Source organism: Hemiscyllium ocellatum, chromosome 9 (assembly GCF_020745735.1).
Source record: "Hemiscyllium ocellatum isolate sHemOce1 chromosome 9, sHemOce1.pat.X.cur, whole genome shotgun sequence".
In the NCBI taxonomy this organism is placed as follows: domain Eukaryota; kingdom Metazoa; phylum Chordata; class Chondrichthyes; order Orectolobiformes; family Hemiscylliidae; genus Hemiscyllium; species Hemiscyllium ocellatum.
Window position 1 is genome coordinate 92,629,071 of NC_083409.1, and position 13,096 is coordinate 92,642,166.

A 13,096-nucleotide genomic window follows, 5' to 3' on the forward strand; every position below is an offset into this window, starting at 1 on the left:
ATAATCGCTGGAACAGGCAGTTAAACTTTCACTGGAACAGGCAGTCAAACTTTGGTTTTAAAGTGTCCTTTTAAAGAATGCGAGAGCAGAGGGAGATAAAACTGGAAGTAATAGGAGAACAAAATGATTGTGAGGGATGATTTTTTTATCAAGGTAGTCACAGTTAGAACTTTCAAAACAAGGAAATCTAAAAGATTAATCTTTTCTTTTGGAGAACCAGCAATTGGATCAAAGAATGCATTTGGCAGCAGCCAAGAGGCAATTTTGACAAAGAGCAAAGGGACAGTTGGACAAATGGGTTTCTAAACGTTCTGAGAGGAATGCATTTTCTGGATGGTGAGGGCAGGGATGTGCTTTGAAGCTTGAATAAAACTTGGAATTTTGACATTTTTGAGCATTTTGCTGGGGAGATTCTGGATTCAGAGTCAAAGAGTCATACAGTATGGAAGCAGACCCTTCGGTCCAACCGGTCCATACCGACCAGATATCCCAAATGGAAGTACCTGCCTGCACTTGGCCCATATCCCTCTAAACATTTCTGAATCATATACTTATCCAAATGTCTTTTAAATATTGTAACCGTACTCACATCCACCATTTCTTTTTAAAGCTCATTCCACACACAAACCACTCTCTGTGTAAAAGCAAATTGCCTCTCAAGTGTCTTTTTGAAATCTTTCTCCGTTCACCTTATAAGTATGCTGCCTAGTCTTGAAATTCCCTACCCTAGGGAAAAGACACCTGCCATTCACATTATCTATGATCTATTATCATGATTTTATATAAGGTCAACCCTCAGCCTCCTACGCTCCAGTGAAAAAGATTCCAGCCTATTCAGTCTCTCCATACAACTTAAAATCTCTGTTTGTGGCAATATCCTGGTAAATCTTTTCTAAACCCTCTCTGGTTTAATAATACCGTTCTGAAGTAAATGTAAATTATTAATATCAGTTGATGCTGTTGTTTGTCCACATTTAAGTCTGGAGGTTTTCACTCAGTTGTGGCCATGCTGTTTAATGCTTATAATGGCCTCTGTTTAGAATCCCTACTGTGTGGAAACAGGCCCTTTGGCCCAACAAGCCCACACTGACCCACTGAAGAGTAACCCACGCAGACCTGTTCCCCGAGTCTATATTTGACTCTGACTAATAATATAGGCAGTTTAACATGACCAATTCACCTAACCTGCACACATTTGGATCGTGGGAGGAAACCCACACGGACAGGGGGAGAATACACAAACTCCACACAGACAGTTGCCTGAGGCTGGAATTGAACCTGGGTCCCTGGCGCTGTGAGGCAGCAGTGCTAACTACTTAGATTCCATGGTGACTGCGTAAGGGTTTCAAGCCGCCCAATCCTTGTCACCCTTCTGCTGGCACAAAGGCATGTCACTGTACAATTCCCTATTTAAAACCTTGGGTGTGATTTTCCCATTTTCAGTTGAAATCTTTTGTTGAGCGAGATTCATGGTGCCCTGTACATCATAGCACAGAGGGAGATTTTGCATACGACCTTTTGCTCATCACACCTTATTTCCTGTCTGTACCTTCATGGTCAATCCATTAGGTTGGCTGCAGTTTTTTCTCTGTTTGCAAGCCACCTTGACGAAATGAGTCAGTGATATTCGGACAATGTTTAGAGTATTGTGTGCAGTTCTAGTCACCATTTTGTGGAAAGAATATGGACGCAGTGAGATGAATAACAAGGATGATACTGGAAATGTGTGTGTCTCAATGAAGAAAGGATTGAGAGGCTGGGTCTGAGAATGGCCAAGTTGATGTCGATAAAATTCTGAAAGCTTCTGAAAGATAGAATGTTTCCTCTTGTGGAAAGAGTGTGAGAAAAGGCTATTAATATGATATAATCACCAATAAATCAAATGGAAAACTCTTTACCCAAAGAATGGTGAGAGTGTGGAACTCATTGCCAAAAAGTGTGGCTGAAGTGAACAGTATGAACACATTTAAGGGGAAGCTGTACAAAAAAAAATGAGGGAGACAAAATTACAAAACGGCTTGTTGTGGTATTAGATTTAAATGAGAAAATACAGGAAAGGTTTAAATGGAGCATAAATACCATTAAGCATTGTTTAGACTGAATGGCCTTTATGTTACGAATAACTTGTACTTTAAGTAAATGAGATAATAATTATTTTGAAGTGTGTAATTATTTTAATGTCTTTGTTACCCAACAGTCAAATCCTTATCTGAAATTTAAATGACTTGGTCCGAAAATATGATATTGCTACCTAAATATTCCTTGATTCAGCAGCCTATCACATCCCCCTCATCTCCAGCCTAGCACAACCTCCTGATATTTACCTTAGCACTTTTTCCCTTAACGATACAATATTGGCCTGACTTATGCTGTCTCTGTTTCACAGTCCTATCTACCCTGCCGTGAAGGTCTTGAACCCATAATAAGTTGCTCCCCTGCTTTACATACTTTGGAATTGTGCCTGGTTGTGAAATCCCAACCTCTAGCTCATTCTGTGGGTGTGGGAATAAGTGTTTTGGCTGCTTATATGTTGTAATTTTGATACCATGTGCTATGAAAATGATTCTCTTCATCTTGGCAAGATGACATATACATGATCTGCAACTGCCCTAAGAATCGCTTAGTCCTGATCCATGATGTCTCATAACCCATGCATTAGTTAAGGAATTCCCTTTTCCTATTCCTTAGTTCTTGTGCTGTCTCTGTAATGGAGGAAAGGCAACTAGTAAAGCAGTTGACGATTGCTACACAGAGTATCCTTCTCTGACGAATTTCTGCAGTCCTGCATTTTTGCAGTTTAGGAAGGCACAGTGCCTCAGTAGTGCGCACTGCTGCCTCACGTTGGAGAGACCCAGGTTGATTCTAGCCTTGGGTGACTGTCTGTGTGGACATTCTCCCCATACGAGCTTCCATTGGATGCTCCTGTTTCCTCCCCCTATCCAAAGATTTGCAGTAAGTTAGCTTGGCCATGCTAAATTGCGCAACAGAGTCCAGGGATGTGCAGGCTAGTTCCATTTGTCGAATAAATGTGGCATTATGGAGACAGGAACAGTATTATGTGGTATTATGGAGACATCATTATGGGGGGGTGCTGTGTGCTCTTTGGAGGGTCGGTGTGGACTTATTGGGCCTAATGGCTTCTTCTGCAATTTAGGGACTACATGAGTCTTTGACCCTCGAGCAATGATGACTAGCCTCTGGAAGTCATAACTATTGGCCTTGGCATGTCTCTAGCTACAGAAGTACTGGGCAATGTTCCTTCGAAAATCTCCCAAACCACTCTCCTTCTCTTGCTACTGACCTCAGCAATACTAGTATTTATTCAGACAAGTCTTGATCAAAATGTAAAGTGCTTGTTTTAGTATTTTAAAATAAACAAGCATTTCAGTTCTCTCTTCAGAACAGTCAACACACACATTTTACACACGTTCAGCTTGAAATCTCCATGTTTTAGTTCATTTTTGGGTGTGTATTCTTGATGATCCATTCGATAAGACTCACTGTTATACCGCACAGATGAACATATCCTTTAAATATGTTTGGGCCATGGTGGAGAACTTTGCGCTTCTTCACATTTCATTTCCTCTACATCCTGTTTGTGTACTTGCAAAATATATTCGAAGTCTCCTGCAGTTTATCCTGCTCAGCTTTGCAATGTACCACTTTCACTAGGTTTGCATCATCGGCAAGTGCAACCACTGTGACTGTGACACTTAGCACACTTGCAACAACGTGTATTTATGTATCAACTTTTACATCCCAAGGCATGACACGGGAGCATTATAAACCAAAATTTTACATTGAGCAACAGAACGAGAAATTGGCACAGCTGACCAAAAGCTTAGCTGAACAGGTAGGTTTTAAGATACCATCATGAATGCAGCAGCCCAGTGTGGAGCTGGGCTAGAGGCCTGGTGCAGGAGCGTGGTGGCAGCGACCTGGTGCAGGAGTATGGTGACAGAGACCTGGTGCAGGAGTGTGATGGCAGTGACCTGGTGCAGGAGTGTGATGGCAGTGACCTGGTGCAGGAGCCGGGTGGCAGAGACCTGGTGCAGGAGCCGGGTGGCAGTGACCTGGTGCAGGACCGTGGTGGCAGTGACCTGGTGCAGGAGTGTGGTGGCAGTGTTCTGATGCAGGAGCCAGGTGGCAGAGACCAGGTGTAGGACCGTGGTGGCAGTGAACTGGTGCAGGAGCTGGGTGGCAGAAACCTGGTTCAGGAGTGTGGTGACAGTGACCTGGTGCAGGACCCGGGTGGCAGAGACCTGGTTCAGGAGTGTGGTGACAGAGACCTGGTACAGGAGCGGGGTGACAGAGACCTGGTGCAGGAGCTGGGTGGCAGAAACCTGGTTCAGGAGTGTGGTGACAGAGACCTAGTGCAGGAGCAGGGTGGCAGAGACCTGGTGCAGGAGCGGGGTGGCAGTGACCTGGTGCAGGAGTGTGGTGACAGAGACCTGGTGTAGGAGCTTGATGGCAGTGACCTGGTGCAGGAGCGTGGTAGCACAGAGCTGGTTCAGGAGCGGGGTAGTAGAGACCGATGCAGGAGCGGGGTGGCAGAGACCTGGCGTAGGAGCAGGGTGAACAGCCCAGCATGGAGCATGTCAGCAGCTGGCTGGAGGCCCCCTACATTGGCCTGTTGTGGGGAACCTTGGGAGACAGACAATGATGTTTGTCTTTTTAGTTTTCCTTTTTGTTTTTCTGGCCTATGGTCATTCTGTGTATGGTTGTAATATTTTTTTTCTTCATTTCTCTATTCTATAACTCAAGATTGGTCCTTGGCACCTTTGTCCCAAGATGGCGCTGTAAGTGGTGACTTATAAACTTTTCGCGTACTCATTTGAGTACATCGGACAATAAAGCTAATTAAATTCAAGGAGGTAAGAATAAAAGAGAGGTGGAGAGATGGAACAAGGGAATTTCAAAGCATTGAGCCTTGGCGACTTCGACTGGTGGGATAATTAAAATTAAGGATGCTCATGAAACCAGAATTAGATTAGCACATAATGACAGTCCAAAGATGTGCAGGTCAGGTGAATTGGCCATGCTAAATTGTCCATAGTGTTAGGTTAAGGGGTAAATGTAGGGGTAAGGGTGGGTTGCGCTTCGGCGGGTCGGTGTGGACTTGTTGGGCCGAAGGGCCTGTTTCCAGGGACTTGAAGGGCAACATTTTCATACAGGATGGTTCAAATATGGAATGAACTGCCAGAGAAAATACAGTCTTGGAGTCATAGAGATGTACAGCATGAAAACAGACCCTTCGGTAATCTAATCTAGTCTCCTGGGGGCCTGGAGAACACCAGGGCGAGAGAATAGTGAGGAAGGTCTTCAGGAGACTTGAAAAAAAGGAGAATTTTACAATCACTGGGAGCCAATGGAGAGCAATGAACGCAGGGTGATGATGGATGAACAGCGAATGGGCCTGAACCTAATGTCCATAACCACCTTGGAGCAGCAAGCTCGGGGGGCAAGGCAATCGTTTGATCATGTGGGGAATTTCTGGAAGGCCTCTTTTCTCACCCCGACTAAGTCAGGGCAGAGAAGGTTCAAGCTGGCATTCCTGATTGAATGCTGGTTATACTCACAGTGAGTGGTGAATTTGCATACAAAAGACCAAACAGCAAATCCAATAGCCGGGTTGGGCTGGGTTGGGTGGGAGGTGGGTGGAAAAGAGGTAGTTGGAATAATGGCATCAATAGAGTCATAGAGTCAGACAGAACGGAAACAGACTTTTTGGTCCAACTAGTCTGTGTAGACCAGGTTTCCTAAATTGAATTAGTCCCATTTGCCTGCATTTTGTCAATATCGCTCTAAACCTTTTCTATTCTTGTACCTGTCCAAATGTCCTTTAAATGTTGTAATTGAACAAAGGGACCTTGGAGTGCAGGTTCATAGCTCCTTGAAAATGGATAGTGAAGAAGGTAGATAGGATAGTGAAGAAGGTGTTTGGTATGCTTCCCTTTATTGGTCAGAGTATTGAGCACAGAAGTTGGGAGGTCATGTTGCGGCTGTACAGGACATTGGTTAGGCCACTGTTGGAATATTGCGTGCAATTCTGATCTCCTTCCTGTCGGAAAGATGTTGTGAAACTTGAAAGGGTTCAGAAAAGATTTACAAGGATTTTGCCAGGGTTGGAGGATTTGAGCTATAGGGAGAGATTGAACAGGCTGGGGCTGTTTTCCCTGGAACATCGAAGGCTGAGGGGTGACCTTATAGAGGTTTACAAAATTATGAGGGGCATGGATAGGATAAATAGGCGAAGTCTTTTCCCTGGGGTCGGGGAGTCCAGAACTAGAGGGCATAGGTTTAGGGTGAGAGGGGAAAGATATAAAAGAGACCTAAAAGGCAACTTTATCACGCAGAGGGTGATACATGCATGGAATGAGCTGCCAGAGAATGTGGGGAGGCTAGTACAATTGCAACATTTAAGAGGCATTTGGATGGGTATTTGAATAGGAAGGGTTTGGAGGGATATGGGCCGGGTGCTGGCAAGTGGGACAAGGTTGGGTTGGGATATCTGGTCGGTATGGACAGGTTAGACCGAAGGGTCTGTTTTCATGCTGTACATCTCTATGACTCCAAGACTGTATTTTCTCTGGCAGTTCATTCCATATTTGAACCATCCTGTATGAAAATGTTGCCCTTCAAGTCCCTTTTAAATCTTTTTCCTCTTACCTTAAAAAATGCCCCTAGTTCCAACTCCCCCACCCTCAGGAAAAAGACCTTTGCTGTTCATCTTATCTGCAACCTCATGATTTTATAAATGCTTTGCCTTATTGAAGGAAATTGAATGGGTCTAGCATTGGGGATGGGGAGGGGATTCTGCTCAGAGGCACCCACTTGCCTCCTTTGAGTCATCCCTCCCCCACCCCTCACTTCCAGCCCGAGCCATCCTCACTTACCTCACCACAATAATTCAACAATGATCTGTGATGAAAGTCAAAGTGTATTTCCAGCCTTGCAGCACTGAGATTGGCTAGTAGGTTCCGCCACATCGCCTAGCAATCACCACACCTGACTACTGAGACAAGTCGTGAAATCAAGTGTCCTCCATGGAAAAGGGAGGCACACCAGCAGGTTTCCTTCTGGCTGTGAGGATCTTCATTTCCTCAGGGGTGCCAGAAATTGGATCAGCAGGGGTGTTTTTGGTAGCATTCTTTGGGCCTGTCTGTTCTCAGTGTGGGAACAATGTGGACACCAGGAGGCAGCCATGACTGTATTATGATGGCCAAGATTGGAGGTAATAACTCCAGGTTTCAGCAACAGCCAAGCTGAGGCAAAGATAGTGACAGAAGCTGCTACAAGGGTGGACATACACTGTGTTAACTGATAGCATAGATATGTGATCAGAGTTTCATCCTCTGGATAACAATGGTATCCATTCGTAAAATATTTCTACTGAATCCTGCTTTATTTTCCCTAAACTGCATCAGAACTCTTTCTGAATTCCAAATTGCTAAAAGACAAATCATCTGCTGTACCTGACCTTCTGTGAATAATGAAGAAAGAGATGGCAAATGTGCTTCTTTTTTCGGTGCTTCCTTGGGTTAATGGAAGTCAGGTTTATGTTCTGGTAAACTCGAAGAAAATAAAATTGGAAGCATTTTTCTATTATGAATGTACTGATAAGCCAGATGCTGCAGGCCATTGTGATTGCTGTGCACAATTCAAGGGAAATTGTAATTCAGCTGTATACAAATAAATGCAACAACTCATCCACGAGTGATTGTGCACGAAGAGGTGTGACACAATGCAATAAATCTGAATAATCCTCAAATTATTTTGAATTCACTGTGGCCAGCTGTAACTTCACATTCTGCTTTAAAATGTTTTGTTAAATGTTCTATTTCTTTCCTTTTTTTGCCTTCTCCACCATTCAATAATTTGATTTTGATTTGATCCGAGTATTGTCACATGTATCTAGGTACAGTGAAAAGTTTTGTTTTGCGTGCAGTACAAAGCAGATCACACCATACAAAGTGAATTAGGGTAATTGAGCATAGTTACTAATACAATGTTACGGCTGCAGAAGAGGTGCACAGAGAGCAAGATCAACATTAAATGAAAAATTTGAAAAGTCCATTCAGAATCCTAATGTCAGCAGGGAAGAAATTGTCCTTGAATCTGTTAATATGTGTGTTCAAGCTTTTGTATCTTCTGCCTTACAGAAGAGGTTGGAAGAGATTACCTGTATTGTGTACATACTCTTTATACTCTTGATTATAGTTCCGTGTTTTGCATTCTGCTCTGCTGAATTTTTCCCACTTCTTGTAGTTTTTGTTTTCTGTCCTTTTATTCAATTATAAATAAATTAGCATCTCTATATGGAGCCCTGACACTTCTAAAAGTATCTCACTCTTATTCTGATACTCAAGAGTATGCAAGACAAGAGTATAAACATTTAAATTGTCTGCGTAGTTTTGTTTACCTTTTATATTTCTCTGATTCATTCTGTCCTGGGGATATTTACATTATTCCCAGTGTACAAACACTGACTGTGAAACAGCTAGTTTTCCAAGTTAGTGGACAAATGCCTTAGGGAAGACAAACTATTTAAATAAAAGTAAGCATGGTGTAAATAGTTTTATATGTTTCATACATTAGGGTTTGTAATAAAATGAGATATTTGCAATCAGATATCTATGGCTGTCTTCTTGTATGCATTCCTCTCATACATGGTGAGTTAGTGATAAGATTTCCATGACAACCACATTGTGAATAAGATTGACTTTTGGCACGTTTATAATGTCAATTTTGATTATGCAACAGAAACACTTGAGAGAATATGTTGCTAGAGAAGGGATCTGTTTTAAAATGTGATCATGAAAGTAAACACTGAAAGGAAAATGTTTTTACCTGGTTTATTCCAGAGCCATGAGAAGCTGGAGAATAATTTTGATGACATCAAACACACCACTCTCAGTGAGCGAGGAGCACTTCGTGAAGCAATGAGGTAAGTCCAAGTCGCCATGGCAACAATCGCCGATTGGTAAAGGAAAAAGCCATTCTTTATTATTGGGAGGAAGAAATGAGTTCATTGCCACCATTCTGATCTTTTCTCTAAGGTATTAATTTGTCAGTAGAGTATCTTCCCTTGGGGCTGTGCTTAGGTTGCAAGGATGCAGCTAGTTCAGCTTGTGTGTGCAATCAGAATTTAAATAATGTTTTCACTTCAGCTGCCTGCCTCCACAAGACAAAAAAACCTTTTTTTACCAGCCTGTCTACCACTTAAAAGGCATTCAATCATTTTAACCCAACTGCTGATTGGCACGATGACACTTTCTTCACCCCAGGAATTCTTTGTGTATTAGAAATATTCTAGTCTGAAGTGATTTTGGAACAAATTTTTATCAATTTCAGTGCTCTGAATCATAAATTTCATAAAAGTGGGATTATTCACATTTAAGCTGCAATATACCTATTTTTATTAAACTTTTATACATGCGGAAGATATTTTAACTCAAATATCAAAGTGATTTGCAGGCCATTCAACGATTTAGCAAAAATGATACTCATTGCTTTAATGTATGAGATGATGTTTAATAATCAGCTTATTGTTACTGTTTTTTCACAAGATGTTATTGAATTGAACATATTAATTTGAGCCAGAACTCTGCTGAATCAATACCAGTGAGGTGTAATGCTGATTGTTTTGCATCCTTTACTTGTCTGGCAATCCATGTGTCTGCACGTATTTAGAGTTGAATTGGTTCATGTACTTTTTAAGTTGAGGAACTGTGGAGTCCTTTATCTCTTTACCGACATAAAAATAAGTTTCTTTGGAAAGTTCACATTGCCCCTCTTGCAACTAATGTTCATCCAAAGTGATGTTACACGACTTTTGTATGTTCATGCTGTTTACCCAAATGCACTGCAGCAGGTCGCTTGTACCAACAATTTCTTTTTATTGTTGATGTGACTCATTACTTTTATATTATAAAGTATAGTATAAATGGCCCATAAGATTAATAGTGTCGGTAAGCTTATATCGGCTTCTACAAATTACATTTAATACCATTTAGTACAACTCAATCTGTAAAGTGTTATAAAATTGTGTAAGTACATATGTTAACATGTACATCTATGTGAAAATTAAGATTTTTTTCACCCTTTTTATGATTTATTTTAATTCTGTAATGTTTAATCACCCTCATCCTTTCTTCGTGAAGATAGTAAATCTTTGCCTGATGCTTTTAGCATTACTGGGGGGACCAGTGAAATCTAAGTTCAGCCTGAGAGCAAAATAGACAACTGACATCGCTTCTTCCATTTCATCCTGTTATCAATGGTCAAGAAAATCTGGAAGGGAATATAACTGGTTGCAATTTGTTGGGAATCATTTTGAGGTATCAATGGATTTGTATTTCACTGCCAATGTCTTTCTTCACTCTTTCTAAATTACATAAATAAACAAGAGCTTTGTTTTCAGAACAAAGCAGAAAAAAATTGCTAGGACCTTGCAAACTAGGTAATTGTTGAGAAGAATCTATAACCTTTGATATGATGCTAAACATTGGTATTCTAGAGCTCAGTCAGGATGGTACTCCAATTATAATCCATTTTTATTTCCATGAATTTTTGTACATTTGATTATAATTTAAAAATTACCCATAAATTTGCAGGGAAGAGGCAGCAGGGAAGAGATTTTTTTAACCAAGGAATTTTAAAAAAACCTTCCAGCCCTAATCAAACTAATTTACAAAGTAGACCTTTTATTCTTTATTAATTTGCTGTATTATTCCCCATACAGTGTTCAATTTAGCCAAGCATAGGATACATATCAGATATCAAGGATTACAAAGTAATTTAAGTTTCTGCATAAGACCATTAGACACATGAGCAGAAATAGGCGGTATGGCCCTTTGCATTGTTCTATCATTCAGTGAGATTATGGTTGATATGATAATCCTCAACTCCACTCTTTTACCTTTTCCACCTGTCTTTTGATTCTGCTGCTAATTAGAAGTTTGTCTTGAATATACTTAACACCCAACCTCGACAACCCTCTGTGGTAAAGAATTATACAGATTCACTATCCTCTGAATGATGAAATTTCTCTTCATCTCTGTTCTAATTATGTGACCCATTACTCTGAGATTATGGCCTCTGCTCCGAGACTCTCTAACGAGGGGAAGCAACCTCTCAGCATCTGTCCTGTCAAGCTCCCTAAGAATTTTGTATGTTCAAAAAAGTCACTTCTCATTCTTCTAAACTCCAACGAGTACAGGCCCAACCTACTCAATCTCTTCACAAAGAAACCCCACTCTCCCAAGCCCAACCTTCTCTGAATTGCCTCAATATCAGCATCTTTCCAGATTTGGAGATGCCAGTGTTGGACTGAGGTGTACAAAGTTAAAAATCACACAACACTAGGTTATAGTCCAACAGGTTTAATTGGAAGCTAGTGCTTCAAATTATACCTTTTGGACTGTAACCTGGTGTTGTGTGATTTTTAACATCTTTCCTTAGATAAGTGGACCAAAATTATTCACAGTATTCCAGCTGCAGTCTAACTAGTGTCTTGCATTGTTTTAGCAAGACTTCCTCATTTTTATATTCCATTCTCTCTGAAATAAAGGTGAATATTCCAATTCCATTTTTGTGTGATTCATGGATGAGGCCTCTGTTGTAGCTTTTTCGAGTCTTGTTCCATTTAAATAATATTCAGCTATTCTATTCTTCTTTCTAAACTAAATAACTTCACATTTTACCATTTAATGTTCCATCCATTGCCAGTTTTTGTCCATTCTTTCAATCTGGCTATATCCCTCCACAAGCTATTTGTGGCATCCTCACCATTGCCTTCTGACCACTTTTTATCACCTGCAAATTTGGCAACAATGCATTCGGTTCCTTCTTCCAGCTCAATCATACATTGTAATCTATTTCAGCTAGCACCAATTCCTGTGATGTTCCACTAATTATAGGTTGTCATGTTGAAAATGTTTTAACTAACCTCTGACTTCTATTAGCTAGACAGTCCTCTATCTATGCATACTACTGTCAACACCATAGGCTCTTATTAAGTAGCCTATTATGCGGTGCCTGTTGGAAATCTAAAATATATTACATCTACTGATTACCTTTTATCAATCCTGCTTGTTACGTCCACAAAGAATTCTCATAAATATGGATGGCATAATGTCCCTTTTATGAAGCCATGCTGAGTCTGTTTAATTATTTATTTCCAAATGATCTACTATTACATCCTTTATAAATCGGCTTTAACAGACAGCAAGCTAACTGGTATATTTATCTGATTTTTGACTGTTTCCCTGTTAAATAAGGATGTTACATTAGTAATTTTTCAATCCTCTGGGATTTTTCCAGAATCTTAGGATTCTTGGAAGATTATTACCAGTGAATCCACTATTTCTGTGGCTACTTCCTTCCTAAGATGTAACCCCATTAGTTTCCTTTCCATTTGAACAAGGAATGAGAGTAGGTGCCTCAACACTTGGAGCCTGCACAGCCATTCAAATCATGGCCAATCACATTTTAACCTCAACTTTACGTTCCTCCATATTCCTGATAATCTTTCATCTCCGTGGTGATCAAGAACCTGTGCCTTAAAACTAGTTAAACATTTTGCATGCATTGTCTTTTGAGGATGGGAATTCCAAAGACTCTTAGTCCATTGACGAATATGAATTAGTCCATATTCTGTCATAAACAGGTAGCTCCTCATTTTTAATGTGTCCCCTAGTTTTAGATTCTCCCACAAGAGGCAATATCCTTTCCACATCCACCTAGTCAGCTCTCCACAGGATTCTTCATGTTTCAATTAAGGCACTATGACAGTTCTAATCTCCAGAGGATATAGCCCTAACCTATTGCCTCTCCTCATAAGGCAATCCACTGTTTCCAGACATTAGTCTGGTAAACCATCTTTCAATGTATTGACATCATTTTATAAGTATGGTGACCAGAACTATACACAGTTTTCCATATGTTGTTTTATCATTGCCCAGTATCTGTAGCGGAAATTACTGTATTTATTTCCTCTTTCCTATTTTGCCTCTTGATTATTTAGTATCTTTGGAATGATATTTGTGACTTCTATCGTGATAACTTAGATAAAATATTTATTCACTCCTCTGCC

The 13,096-nt window shown here is 40.6% G+C and overlaps 1 protein-coding gene across 1 annotated transcript in view; it reads left to right on the forward strand.

Annotated features, from left to right (window-relative positions):
* Window positions 1–13,096, forward strand: part of LOC132819159 (dihydropyrimidine dehydrogenase [NADP(+)]-like) — a 744,611-nt gene that overhangs the window by 172,588 nt on the left and 558,927 nt on the right. Inside the window, exon 3 of the mRNA XM_060830572.1 lies at window positions 8,865–8,947. Within this exon, the coding sequence (XP_060686555.1) occupies window positions 8,865–8,947 (83 nt within the window). The remainder of the gene's footprint in view (window positions 1–8,864; window positions 8,948–13,096) is intronic.